Source organism: Grus americana, chromosome 2, assembly GCF_028858705.1.
Source record: "Grus americana isolate bGruAme1 chromosome 2, bGruAme1.mat, whole genome shotgun sequence".
Lineage (NCBI taxonomy): Eukaryota > Metazoa > Chordata > Aves > Gruiformes > Gruidae > Grus > Grus americana.
Genome location: NC_072853.1, coordinates 76342049 through 76357323, shown reverse-complemented (window position 1 = coordinate 76357323; position 15275 = coordinate 76342049). Strand labels below are relative to the sequence as shown.

Genomic DNA, 15275 nt, shown 5'->3' with positions numbered 1-15275 from the left:
AACCTACAAAAACAAGTATAACCTCAATATGCCATGGACTTGGATCAGACAGCCTCCAAAGGTGTCTTCTAGCTTCATGTATCATTTTATGGAAAACAAAGATCAAAGCTGCCATACTAAAACCTGGACAACCTGTACCTAGCTCTTCCTCCAGCTGAGGGCAAAGAAATGTGACTGTTGTGGTAATGGCAGTACATCATCTTCACATCCACAAATCTGACATCATTAAAGGAGACTTTTGTTACAGTAGCTAGCCTCTAACTTATTAATTCTCTTAGGTATTTACTTATCTACTCTTGAAGCGCACAAAGCTTCTCAAGTGTGATATGCAATATTCTGCTCTCTTATCTGGTCAAGAGGGCTATTAGCAATCCTGAAAATCACAGCTCTGTACACATAGGAGAAAGCAATTTCCATTTTCTCCCCATTTTGTGACCCAATGCTTGTATTGCATTTTATGTCAAGTTAGAGGATGAGTATAATGTGAACAAGTCCTTTCTCTAACAAGAATTCAGCTCTCTGAAAACAAACTCCATTAACAATTAATAAAGTCATGCCTGCATCTTGGTTATGAGAAAATAAATGGAAGGTAAAAAATAGAAGATAAACAGAACATTCCTGCATGTCCACAGTTTTATCTTCAGACACTGAGGGAAAAAAACATCCATCCGTTATTTATGTCATTGAGACTTGTACAATTCATGCATCAAAGGGTTAAAGAACTAAATCTTCCCCGAGAGTTCAAGTCACTGCGCATAAATACTGTTGTGACTACAGATTGCAAAAGAACGGAAACACAGTAAATCATCCCATTTTTTCTGAGAAATTCTGGGACTATGTTCTGAATTTCCAGGAACAGAAGACAAACACTGCCAATTCTCACTGCTGGATTTTTATTGAAGAGTTCGAGAATTTGGAAAGGGCTCCTGAAAGCCACTAAAAGGTAGTATTGATTTTTTCCACAAAGCTAGAGATTGTTTCTAGGACAATGCACTCAGTGTGACTGGTTTATGTGCTAACTCCCGAGAAAGTTAAAAAAAAAAAAAGGCTCTTAAACACGACCCAAAAGCTTCTGAAAGCAGCAAACATTGCAAACAAAGAGCCCAGTAAGAAAGTCAGAGATCTATACCTTGCTCATCTCCCCAAAAAACAGAAAAGGAAGGGTAGAGGGTAGTTGGCAACAAGACATCCTAAAGGATATTCTGTAGTGCATATTCACTTATCCAGGTTCTCATTTCTCTTGCTGTCTGCTTTGAACATAATCCCAAACTCCAACACATCAATTTATTCTGAAGACTGAAGTTTTAAGGTCCCAACCCTGGGGACTCTGGAGGAATGCTCTCCATAGCCTTCCATTCACATTAAGTCAGAAAATGTACTGAAAAAATAGAATACTTCTTCATGCTCTAATCTAGAGCATATTTAGTTTAACCTTCTTTCAGCCCTTTACCAACACAATACTGGCACTGTAGCCAAATTTGAAAGACAAGTTGATGAAAGCTTCTAAGTCAGATTTAGTAGGGGTGGAAAAACAGATGTTCAGGGTTTTTTTAATGCGAACTTCACTTCTGACAGAAGGCACAGTAGTTGTGAATGGGCTTCCAAAGCTAGTCTTTAACTATCCTAAGTGCTTGTAACTGGCTTAACACACAGTAAGCTATGACCAAAAATAATTAACCGGGAGTCACTTTCTAACCATCTTAAGTCATCCATGTTGCTTTGACACTTCTAGTCTGTTGACTGTCCTAGATTAAACCAGATTATCTACAGGGTTTGTAAGAGCAAGGGGAAACACCAAGGAAAATTCACATTCTTACTGCTTATGAACCACTAAAGACACTATTTTCATGAGGAAGTTTGACATCCAGTAAAGAATCTGCAGCTCAAAAATTACTGCCTACAATGTCAAGTTTGTTTTACATAGCTCTCCTCTCCCTCAGCTTTGCATCACAACTCAGATGATGCTCTAAAAGAATTTGAAGCATAATTTCACAGCGCTTGAAAATTACAAAGTCCAGGCACATCTATTCACATATTCCTTTAAAAACATGGGTTCAAGTATAGTGACAGATTTTCAGGACACCTGATTTCTCAAAGTCCATTCTATTTTTATAGTTGCAAAATCAGTTATAAAGGAACTGTTATGTTTTTCCTGTAATCAGGAAAAGCGTTCATATACATTCAACTGACAACTCAGCATATACTAACATTAGTCTTTTAACTAATTTGAAGTTTCCTGCTGGGGAAAAAAATTGTAAGTTGGCACATTATGAAACAGATGTCTAAATCCTAGAGAGATTTGTTGGGGATTGGTGGTGGTGGTGGTGGGTTTGTTTGGTTTTTTGCTTTTCTTTCAAATGAGGAGCATGACTGTAGTAATCACTACTAGTAATGTTTCTCTTGGGAGAAAGAGAAAAACGTTTCAATGTCACATGATAGTCTGTTTAATTATTTGTGTATCTGCAGGGCCCAAAATCATAACTGAATCCTTAGCGTGGCAAGCACACTATGAAAGCAAGAGGAAAAAGGGCAAAAAAACAGGTCATGCCCAAAATAACGAATTTGCAGTTCCATAAAAAAAATACAAAGCATGCATTATGCCAACCACAACTGCCTAGGGAAGAGGAAAAAAAAAAAAAAAAAGGAAAAAAGAGAACTAAGTTCATTTTTGCCTAGCACCTTTGAATTGAGCTGAATTTTTTTTTGTAATATATTCTTTGTAATATGCCATATTGGCTGCTTAGATACAGCATAATGACTCAACAAACATAGGCTCTAACCAAGTGTAAAAATCTCTGCCTTTGTTCCTACCAATATAGCATTCAGCAAACATTGATACTTTTTGGTACAAGGCATTTCACCGGTACCATAGCTTGCCCCCCGCCACCTTTTTTTTTAAAAAAAAAAAAAGTGCCTTCTTCCAAGTATGAACTGGCTATTTTGAGGACAGATATCAGATCTTAATCAGTATACATCAGTGACCCAATTTTTTCAGCAGCAGGTCTTGAATAGAGGATGGTAGCAGAGGCTCTGTTCCCAAACATTAGCAAAACCCAGAGAATTGCCAGACAGCTATTAGCAGTTTGATGAAAAGTTTGAATGCACAGTCAATCACTGGCACACAGCAATATGATGCTACAAGCTGACAGGAACATGCAGTTTTATAACTTACTATCCGATAAGGAAGATGCAAAAAGGAGTCTGGGCAGCCAGCTAAAGCCATTTGTTTCTTCAATTTTCTTCAAATTACATCTACTGCTTCACAGGACCTGCAGAGTACAAACAAACTGTCAGAAACCATACTGAAGACATATCATCAACTTATTATTGAAAACAGTTGGAGGGGGAAGACCGAGAAGAGCAAGATGAGGTGACGAGGATTTGCATCAACTCGGAGTAGCAAATCTGCACATTTGCTGTCTGTAGCCTAGAAAACATGTTCGACTTGATAATTCATTCAAAAGCCCAACATAACTATTCTCGGGCTGGATGGCTCCTCCTTTACTTCCACGGTCCAGGTAAGAAAGAAAGCCTCTCTTTGCACTTAAGACTCCAACCATTTGAAGATTGGCTCTTGCCAACTGAGGCTATGTTTTCAATTGTGGAAAGAAAACACTGAAATCTGGGAGTTAATTAAGATGGCAACCACTTACAGAATCATTTAGGTTGGAAAAGATCCTTAAGATCAAGATCATTATGCAGCATTAGCCTTCAACACCTAGTTACACAATTTCTTCTTCCCTTTACCCCTTCCCGCTTGCCTTTTCTCTCATGCAATATATCAAACAGGGTGTCCCATGCAAATCTGCATTCAAGTCTTGCATTTCCTCTTCTGAGTATCAGCAGCAACTTTGCAAGGTAAGTAATGTTTCTTTTAAGCATCGCTTCCGTGATCAGATTGAGCTTGAAAAGAAATCTACTGCAAACCTATTTAGAGGTGCATATGGCTAAAGAACCATAAATACAAAAGAAAAGGCAGTATTAAGCCAATGTCAAGAAAGTGATTTTAGCTGCTGCCTCATAACAAAGGAAACAAAACTTAAAAGCATATAAATATATAAAGCACTATTTACTGGTCCTAGCATTTCTCCCAACCAGTGACATTCATTAACACATCCCTGCAGTATAAGACAAGTGATGCCACCTCCGAGCAGATGAAAAAAGGGTGACTGGGGGAGAGAGAGTGGACTGCGAAGCACAATCAGAACTTTTACTCTTACCACAAGCAAGCTCCTGTCTTGTTTATTGTTAATTATCAATTATGTATTCAAAACAAAAGTCTTCGTTTTAAATAGGCTACCCACTGCTCTCAGTAGGCATGAACTGTCACCAAACCAAAGCTCCCAGGAAGATTTATGGGACAGTTAAGTCACAGACATGGGTAAAAGACATCTTGGAAAAACAGCTCCTGGAGGAGTTGCAGCCTATGGTCCACGTAAACCATGCACTCATTGAGGAAGCTTTATTTTATCTAGTTCCAGGACAAGTTTGGCTGAGGTATGGTAGCCACCTCCTCTATCAGAAAGGCAGGCAAACTCCTGGGAGTTTCTTTCCAGGAAAGAGTTACTGGGCTTCTGTGGTTTTCCTGAGGTAGCAGATTTCTGGGATCAATTCATACAACCAGTTACCTTGGGAGGAAACTGTTTTTGGCAACAGCAAGTTTGAATATCTATTTAACCCAATATGCATAAATCAAGTTGTTTATTCTAGATACCTTTTTTCCATAGCATTTACTTAAATTTAAAACCAAAATCTTACAGGATCCCCATGGCAGGGAAGAGACCACCTCAAACATCTAACTCTATAGGCATAATACCCAACTTGTACGGTTGTTAGTCTTTAGACATAGAAAGAGTGGTCTACAGCCATCTAACTCCCACTCCAGACCTAAAAGTTTGAAGTCAGTTTTTAAGACGGATCTGCAGATTTCATGTTCAGGGCAAGATTTGCCTCATTCACCCAGTTTGTTCTGAGAGAATTAAGCACAGATTAATGGAAAACTCTTTTATCTTGGCTGATGTATGCAAAATTCAAAAAAAAAAAAAAGAAAAGAGAAGAGAAGCTTTTCACTTTTGGGACTACAGTTTTCTGTAAGTACATCTAAAGTGAAATTAGGCAAGCCACTGGAATAGATGTTCTGAAGTTGGTACAATGAATCAAGAACAAAGAGAACTGTATATTATTAGCCTGTAAAGCCACTAAGATTAAAGAAAGTTTAGGTGAAAGGATAAGGGAAAAGCATTCAGCCTTACATTGCAACAGTTTTATGTTTATTATCACTTCAGTATTGAGAGAACAAGAAAAGGCAGGACTGCTGTAAATTTAACGGTAGGTTATTTAGGACTGACTATCAAAATACTGGTCTTTCTCTCAATGTTTCAGCAAAAGGCACTGATTCGCTTATAGCAAGATAGATTAAATATGTTCCTAAACAATACCAGACCAATTTGTCTACTCTAGGGCGTGCTGCAGTTTATGCCACAGCCCCATTACGCCAATGGAAGATCATCAATTACCTCGAACAATAGTTGGAGTCAAGACTGCATAATTTATCAAGACCCATTTGCTTCACTGCTACATTCTTGAGTATTCATTTGTTAACACCGCAGAAACAGAGGAAAGCAATAATCTCTAGATGATATCATTCCTGGTCAGTCACACATTAACACTGATTTAAGATTGCATCTCTTTTGTCTGTCTAAAAGCAGTTTATCAAAGTAGTCCTACCCTAGGAATACAAAAAGCCTTTGCTCACCTTTAAGGTCTAAGGCCCTGTTGTACCACATCAACGAGCAATAAATTTTATAGGGACAGAACTCTATACTAATTCATGTGTTCAGCAGAAAAATTAGGATTTAAAGAGAAAATATACGTCAACTTTTTCTTTGCTGTTGTCTTTAAACATGATTTTTAGCGTGTCAGTTCTCTTCAGAGACCATAACTGCATGCAGACTTACATGTTCTTTCCATACAAGTTAAACAGCACAAATCACAAAGAGATATTTAAGTGCCAAGTTACTGCCCTTTTCCTAAAACGCCTCAGATGGGGGAGGGAAACTCCAAAGGATTGTAAATAGAAAACAAGCTATGCAGTCAATCACTGTTACAAAACTCGGGACATTCAGTGGTGAGAACAACTGTCGTGCAGCATGGAGCCAGACAGCCTGCGCACATTCAAAACCAAGCAACTTCATGTGCTTTTATTGGCTTCAGAGGTCTTGCTTGGACAGAGTCCCTGAAAGGGGGTCAGTCACGATAAACCAAGTTTCAAAGGTCATAAGATTTGGTTTTGATATGATATTCTCTAGCCTGAAGAATAGTCTATTGTGAGGCATAGCTTTTGACATCTCAGTCTCTCAAAAGCATTAAAGCACCATCTAAACAAAATTTGATATTCATCTCGCGTGGAAAACATCGCAGGTACGCACCCTGGAGATTGATGCTGCTCTGAATGAGCTGTTTCTAGTCAAAATCAAATTACTCACCTAACCAGCAGATTAAGTTATCTATTAACTGCAAATTAAGCCTGTCACCAGGTATGCTTTTTGGATTTATCACTTGCTCTCTGCATGTTCCCAGCAGAGGAAACAGTATGTCACCCAGCACTCTGGAAGCACACGCAGCCCACGCACCTACAGATACTGCGGTAGGAAGATGGCAGGGGTATGGTCACTCTGCCAATTCAGGAAGTTTTCCAGGTTCTACGTGTGCCATCTGTCAAAGTCTTTAAATTCCAGAGGGGGGAAAAAAAAAATTGAAACGCAATCGTTTGCAGATCAGTTAGGAACAGAAGGAGGAAAAAAAAAAAAGAAAATATTTTAACCTGACGGTGGTGCAAGACTAGCTCCAGAGCTCTTGAAAACTGAGGTTATGCTCTTTTATGAAAGGTAACTTAACAATTTTGTTGAATACTATTCCCTTTCAAGTCCTAAGTATTTAATTCTATTTCTTCTGTAATGTTCTGCTTTCTGTAACTGAACTACTACGGAAGAGAGAGGGGAGAAAAAACCTTCAATATAGCCTTAAATTTTGACCTACCTGAAGACCTTTCTCCAAGACCTCAGGTTTAACAACCAGGTTAAAAATCTTTCCCTCTCTTACATCTCTCTTACTCTCTTACTTCAGTGTTACCACTTCATTTCTCTCCACGCTATAGCGTGAGGCTTAGCAGACCAAACCTGGATTTTTATAAGAAATTAGAACAAAGTCTTAAAACAACCAGGTTCACACAATATTCTCTTCTAAGTCACCTTCAGAACTGTCTAGGTCAATTCTACTGGACTTATAATTTAACATCTTGAAAAGGCAGAGGAAAAAAAAAAAGACGCTGTCTTGTTGGTCCACACAAAGAGCAATCTGCAAGATCTCAACTGTCCGCTCAGCTGGCTCCAGGCTCCCCACTACTTCACAGCATCTAGGAAAGTGTTTTGTTTTTTTCTGCAGATATATACATACACATCTCTCTCTCTCTCTCTCTCTCACTGAAGCATGGCTTCAAGATAAGGTAGTTAAATGGATACATCTAGCAATCCTGTACACCAACACAGGGCATGAGGACACATACTTTCTTACGAGTAACTATGGCAATAGGAGTAGACAACGGAAATAAGATTTGGATATCTGAAGCATGAGGCATGCCAGTGAATTTTCTGTAGTTGAAAGACCTAACAGCTAACAGTGTCCCCAGCTGCATTTAAAACACAGGACCCAGATGGGTTTTTCCATGCAAGGACAAGACCCGCACAACTTCTCACAAGAAGCTGGCCTGACCAGCCTGGGCTGGAAAGAAAGTGCCACTGGCTGGAGCAAGGAGACGAGATCCTAAAGCACCCTTGGCAGCATGTGCGTTTGCCACCAGATTCCATCACAGCTTTAGCAATCAGTACATATAAGGATTTCTAGAGCAGTTTCTCCTCTTTTGGTGGTGGCTTCAGGTAGAGACTGTGTGAGTTTACAAGACTGAGGATGCCTTCCGCCTCCACGGTGATCACTTGGTCAGCAGGACTCAAAGGTTCATTAGTGCAGGCTGCCAAACAAATACAACCAAAAGACTCTGACTTCAAACCAAAGCTGGTGGCTTCCTGCACAAGGAACAACACAGCATTGCTCTGTTTGGCACTCAGAGGACTCGATTCATCGTCTCAAACCTTTTATTGCACACTTCCCCATCTTACTCACTCTGAACACATGCTTGCTTCTCTCCCCAGCTCTGATGTCCCTCCCCATACCCAAAGTCTCCAGTTTTCCCATGCTGAAAACTAATACTTGGGGCAACTTCCCTCCAGACAAGTTCTTTTGCCTTCAGAACAGCTCCCCAAACGCTCCAGAACGCCATCACTCTCTAACTGCAAAAGACGGAATGACATATCAGTAGGCCATCAGGATGTCAACGATCATTAGTAACAGGTAGTATTTGCAGATATCCCACAGTTTCTTCCCATGTCCCTTGCATGAGTTGGTATGCGCATGCACATTTTGTTACACATACATACCCAAAAGGCATTTGCAAGTCTATGATACAGAGCAACCGCCTAACTAGAGTAATACTTTGAACAACTTTGAAAACAAAGCATTGTTCTAGTTAAAATTTCAAGTGAGTGTTGCGCACTAAAATGAAAAGCACTGTTCAAAATATAAATCATCAATCAAAAGCACTTCAGTTACGTCCAAACACTCCCACGATTCCATACTAAAAAATCTGGTCTTATAAAAAAAGAGAATATAATTCTCTTTGCCATTCTTAATTGCAAAGCTGTTAGTCTAAATATTACACCTTGTAAAGGAAGCCATTTGCCATTGTAATTTTGCCAGAAAGTGAAGAATCTTGGCAACAGCAATTCAGGCTTTTGAAAGCCAAAACAGATACATACTTCAGAAGAAGCACAGAAGAGCTGATGCCATCCCACTTCAAGTCTTGCCAAATAAAATTAAATAAAATATATGCAGTTCAGCATTTTTTGGTTTCCTAAAGCTGCCTAAAATTCTGAAAAGGCTCCTCGAGACTCATAGCCTGTGAATTCATGTTCACCTCCTGACAGGGCAGCTTCACTGACAACAAGGATAAAAAGTCCTGGGAGAAAAATAGTTACTTTGCACCTAGCCCATTTAAGTAAAGATTTTCCCCTTTGTCCCTGTAGGAAGTATTCCAGTATAAAAACCAAACCTATAATGAGCTTTGGAAATATTTATGAAACTCTGCAGTTTTCCTATCTCCCTTGATCACTGAAAATCCTCTTCTGCCTCTTAATAGCTAAATCTATAGCTTTGAAGCAGGAACTCTGACAACCAAACAGACTGTACTCGAGTCTAAACGAAATGTTAATTAGATAGAAACTGAAATAGAGAACTACGTAGTAAACGATCCCATCAGCAAGCCATATGCAGAAGTAGGGCAGGTCCATAGATGCATGACTGGGACAAGAGATGCATAGTGAGGCAGTCCAAGGACAACTTCAGCTGAACATGCCAGGGCTAGTGGTCTCTAATTCTGTATATACATTTCCTCACTACATTCTTCACTTCCAGAGAACCAAAAAAAAAAAAAAAAAAAAAATCCTCTGTGTTGTCATTTTCTTGCCTTTTTTTTTTTCCCCTCCACAATCTAGTCTCATTTCTCGTAACACAGAATCCACAGTTTTGTAATTTTGGGAAGCAGTCTAAGTAATTATTTCCTTCTGTTATTTTAGGCTTTTATTATCCAACCTGAAGACTTAGAGTGAAGTTATACAACAGTTAAGATGATTTAATAGCTCGTTACTGCCAAGAACAGGACAGACATCCCCCTCTCTTCATCAGCCCTTGCTCTGCTTTCTTCCTTCACTTCCTCCCAGCAACTTCACGCCACTCCGTCCTTCTCCCCATTTTGTGCCATCTATGGTCCTTAACGAGTTCGGCTTGTGTTAATTAACTCATTTGTTTTGCTGGGTTAGTTTTCTGCTAAGGAAGCAAGTGCAATAAACTTAGATCTGACAAGCAGCTCAGCTGGCACGACTGGCAGGAGAGTGCGAGCAAGAGGGGAAGGGAACAGGATCCCCCCTTTCCAGTGGCAGCAAACTATTACATTGGCTGAGGCAACCTGTGAACTTTCATTTTCTTTGTTTACTGCCATTAGGAGCTGGCAAACCTTTCCTACTGCACGTCCATGAGAATTACTGCCTTCCAGGCATCTCACAGAAGATAAACATTTGGGTAAGTCTCCAAACAAAATATAAAGTTGCATTTTATAGAAGGCACTTACTTTCCCCTTATGGTACCAACTTAACTAAAGTCTGCTTTTGTTGCATACTTAGCAAAACATTGCTTTTTTGCATCTGACACACCAATAACCCTTCATGCTTTCAACCTGCCACTGGTGTGAACGGTCCTTCCTCCTGCACAAGGGTGGGGGATTTGAAAGCCAGTGGCTCTAGACCCCCAACCCAGAAGACATTTTTTCTACTAACTCCTATACGAACAGAGCAAGTTCATCAGCCTCTGTACAATGCGCTTTTGCTGAAGAGAGTCAGATCGTTACAGATTCTGGTTGAAAACACAGCTTAACCTACACGCCTATCTTTAAGCATTACACTGGCAAGATTTACTTGACTCACTCAACTTCCCTTTACTAAGGTGACAAAGGGGGGGGGGGGGGGAATGCTCCCCACAGCTGTAACTTTTATAGCCCCCTGACAACAAAAGTTAGGAGAGCAAATAGTTGAAACATATACACACAGGTGTGACAGAGGGACTCTCAAATTCATAGAGTAGCAATCTACAGCACCTATACCCTGTTCCCAGCTTCTGTGCCCTCATTTATTTCTCTGCAACACTCCAGTTTGGAGGAGAATCTTTCAGAGCATGCAGAAGCCTTTCCTCCTCTTCTGACTGATGCAAAAGGCAAAGATATGTATAAAAAAAAGAAACAAAGAACAAAAGGCAATCCTTTTATCACATGACTCACTGATCAGTTTTTCAAGCGTTTTGTTTCATCCAAACGATCCATTCATCAATCATTACAGTTATTCACAACCTGTTTTTCTTTGCTTGGATGCTTTTTACAAGGAAGTTTCCTTCTCAATAAGATCTATGCAGGGGGCTCGCTAAAGCTTCTCATCGAAGCTGCTAGTTTTTGTAACACAGTTCTGGCTACAGAACTGACTATAAGGCTGACCTCAAAACTAAAAGCCACACTCACACACAGAAAGCTATAGGCAGATATCTATCGATACCATCCACAGGCCCCTCCTGCCCTTCAAAGTTTCCAGGTAGATTAAAATACTTTTCCTGGATTTAAAAAAAAAAAAAGAACAAAACACATCATTGTGGAGCAAGGATGTTAGACAGGTTTTTCATTTTGATGATTTACAGGGTTTAATACTGAGAGTTAACACAGTAAGTGTACATGTGTCACTTGCTGTTCTCTCAGTACAAGACTTTTTTTTGAAGAGTTATTAACTAGGATTATCAAAAGCTTTTATTTGGACAGCAAGGTTCATGTTTTTAAAGCAAATCAATTGACAGAGGCTTTTACAGTTATCTATAATTTATGTTAGTGAATAAGCACTAGTTTATATTGTCTAATACCATATTAATGGTTGAAGCTGGAAGGCAAGTTTAGACATTTCAATTCAAACAGCAGGCTACTCGCTAAGATGGTTATCTTTTTGAGATACCATAAGAGGTATACTTAAGTGCACAGGTTATTCTCAATATGCCTCTTGTTCGCACGGTTAGAACATTCAAAAGAAAGCCTTTCTGCTTAGCCTCTTACAAAATTACACGCTGTGAGTAGAGACACATTCCCCAGTATCAACAGTACGTTAATTCACCCTTCAAAGAATTTTGTGGTGATGTATTCCCAAATTCGGTTTATTCTAAAGAATTCAACTGTTCAAAGACACCACAAATCAGCTGAAATGCAGCAAAGGAGTAAATAATAGTAGTAAGCAGTAAAAATAAACAAGCAAACCCATTTTACGTCTCACACGCAGCTGGGTAGGAGTTACCACAGTATAGCTGGTAAGTGATAACTCATTAAAGCCATGAGTAACTCAACCATGTAAGTGAGCCCTGGACTACATCAACCCCAAGCAAGCAGATGACAGTCAACTCTGCTTCTACTTGCAAAGAGTACAAGGAGGCAACTCCAACAAACACTGTGTTGCTCTCGAGACAAACAGAAAATCTCATCTATTCAACAGGGATATAGTACAGAAACACAAAGGATAACCCAAAGAAACAATACATACACCCTTGATTGACTGGAACATACAAATTGTGCCAGTCCAGCCTGAAGTACACAATTTGGAGGCTGCACTCATTCACTCCTGTGCAACGAAGCACCAGCAGTGACAGAATACACTCAAAAAACTACTTGCAGTTTTAAGGTACCGATGTCATAGATACCTCGTGTATTTTAGCACTGCCTTACTAACAAATCGCAACAACCTCTTCTTAGAGCAAAGAGACCATTTTGTAATCTCAGATGCATTTGCTGGTATTATGCAACACGCAAGCTCCAAATCCACGGGTGGCTTACAGTCAGCAGCAGGCAATCAATCAGTGCTGCAGCAGTGCCTAACTGACTGTCAGGACACAACTAGAATGTTACTGGTGCTCTATTCTTCAATACAGACTGGGAATTTCTAATAAATAAATAAATAGAGATAGGAAATGCAAAAGTCTGTCTTAATCCCTCATGCTTTTCAGCCTTCGAAAAACAGTTTCAAGCTGACATCTCAAAAGCAAGTATGTTGACCTACTTGCAAATACACCACCCTGGGACAAACAGGGCATAGCTTTTCCAACTAAGTGTAAACAAAACAGAAAATAAACTTACAGAATAGGTTAATATTTTGTAGAAGGGTTAATGTGTTAATGTTCAACAGAAAGCTGAAGCCTGGCCAGCTGATCACATGTTCCATGTGCATTAGTGTACATTTATTTATTGCTATTAACTTGCACCTGCAGAGAGAGGAAGAAAGAGAATATTCCTCCCTTTGATCCTGAAGGTCAGAAGGTGACCAAAATCCCAGCTTAATGAAGACTCTGGTGAGGTTGCAAGTGTCACAGCTTCCATCAACTCTTTCAAAACACAGTGCTGGAAAGCACAGGAAAGAAAACTGAAGTAATACCACCCAGGCTTCATAAACTATGTCAACTTAATTAGAATGGTATTTTGGCAGCACCCAAAGATTACATATCGAAGGCTGGGTAGCAGGCCAAATACTTGACTAGAATATTCTGCCAAGCCACCTACATTAAGAGCTACTTCCCTGTTCTTTCAGGGTGCCATAAAGGAAACCTGCTGTTTCAGGTCTTATAAGACTATTTAACAGAGGCACGAAACAGTGAACGTCACCAGCACTGAAGGTTAACTAGATATGCGTTAAACGAGAAACATCCTCAGTTAACCTTCAGACTGCGGAGCCGTTGAAGGGGAACATTTGTCCTCAAAGGCTGTAAGCTCCAGATGTAGCTGAAGTGCCTTCCATAATTTCTCACCCTACATACCGATGGATTTTAACCCACAAAACACCTGTACTCCAAGGCTGGAACGTGCACACGGGTCCCATCTGCATTCTCCCACTCCCAAGGTTGTCCAGCTGTTACTGGCAGCAGTAGAAAGGAGGAAGAAGACAGCACAGAAGTGTCCCCATACACAACATCATTTTATAGTCCTGCAGTACATTGCCTACAGAAACAAATCAACATCCAGGCTATGTCCAGAGCTGACCACAATTCTATTATAGGAGATGAAGAAAGTCACATACCCGATGTGGTATGTGGCACAGGGGAAATGTACGCCCTGCACTGTCACATCAGAGAAGAAAAACAGGCACTCTTTACATGCAGTTCATCTCATTCCAAGGTAGCTACTTAGAAGAGGTCAGAGGAAGCCAGGGTTTGGACTAGATGATCTCAAGAGGTCCCTTCCAACCTACACAATTCAGAGAAGCACACCACTGCAGTGCCTGGTTCTCCCCATTGACTACAAAGGGAATTTAGAAGAGTGGCTCAGATGTGGGCATCCACCATCTAGACACTCAAAACCAGCCGGAAAAATCTCTCCCCAGCATACAGCACTGTAAATTCACACTCTCAGTGTCCCTGAGAAAGACTGACAGTCATGCCAGACCAGTTCCACCGCATCCCGACTCTTAGTCTCCGTTCTGCAGACCTCAATACTGACAAAGCTTCAGCTTCTCCCAGCAACTTCTAGGGCTTAATTTCACTCTGTGTGTGTGTGTACATATACATACATTACACACACGCATTTATGTGTACGTGAACTCAGTAAGTAGATGAAGAGCTGCTTTAGCAGCAGTACAAAATGCAAACGATAATTCCTTCAGCTGACATGGCAGAATTCAGTGTTGTGACTGCTCCACCTCACAAAAAAAAAAAAAAAAAATCTAGCTCAGTTCTCTTTCCTGAATTTCCTTTGCTGTTTGAGGCAGAGATTCTGTTCATGCTTTGCTCTTCAAAAAGTCTCTCCCCCCTCCCAAAATACACTGCAGTGTAGTAAAACAAAAGATTTATCAAAGTAGCAGCAGATAAGCTCTCTTGCAAAAGCCTCACTGAATATCAGAAATTTGAGATTTCCAATTGCTACTCTTAATTGATGAAATAATAATTCAAGAGAGTTTCTTTTTTGTTCCTTTGTATTTTGATCTATAAAAGCATTCATTCATCATTAATACAATCAATTTGACAGATGCATCAGAAAAGTCTCAATTTTCATTTCAGCCTCGCTAATTAGCAGTACTACTTTATTAAAACCCAGTTCTGCATGAAGACATGGCTTCATGCGACTGCCTGCTATAGACAAATACTTAGCACAGGCTTTCATGCCACTTTCTGTCATTGGAAGAGGGCGAGTACTTCCTTCACCTAAGGCTCTGATGCCTACAGATCTCAGAGACATCCTTAGCTTGCAATATCCCCACACAAACACTTCAAATACGCAGCAGTACCACAGAATTTGCCACCAATGTCTCATACTCTTTCCTCTTTATAGCATTGTTGGTCTTAGGTAAATTATACTATGGCTTGGAAGCCATTACATGTTTATTTTCTGCAACATCTTTGCCTACACATCTTTTCTAGTCCAGTAACTCATATAAGTTAATAGCCTAAATAAAATAAGCAGCAAAAATTTCACAAGGACTGTCTCATTTAACTAAATGAGAACCTCTTCATTATACAAAACAAAAAAAAGCTTCCCTCCAGATCACAGGACAGAAGCAGAAGTTCATTGAAGCTGGATGCCTGTCAAGAACCAGTTTTGAGAAGGC

General features: G+C 39.9%; 1 protein-coding gene across 7 annotated transcripts in view; it reads right to left on the bottom strand.

Annotated features, from left to right (window-relative positions):
- The window catches only part of GRB10 (growth factor receptor bound protein 10), a 152030-nt gene that overhangs the window by 110436 nt on the left and 26319 nt on the right, over positions 1-15275 (bottom strand). For 6 of the 7 annotated variants that reach the window (XR_008575690.1, XM_054814972.1, XM_054814976.1 and 3 more), the window contains exon 2: positions 3173-3269. Coding sequence is in view for 6 of the 7 variants with exons in the window: in XM_054814972.1 (XP_054670947.1) it covers positions 3173-3223 (51 nt within the window). In the remaining variant the exon portion in view is untranslated. Of the gene's footprint in view, positions 1-3172; positions 3270-13516; positions 13562-15275 lie in introns of those variants that run through there. The other variant, XM_054814974.1, reaches the window with a different exon arrangement.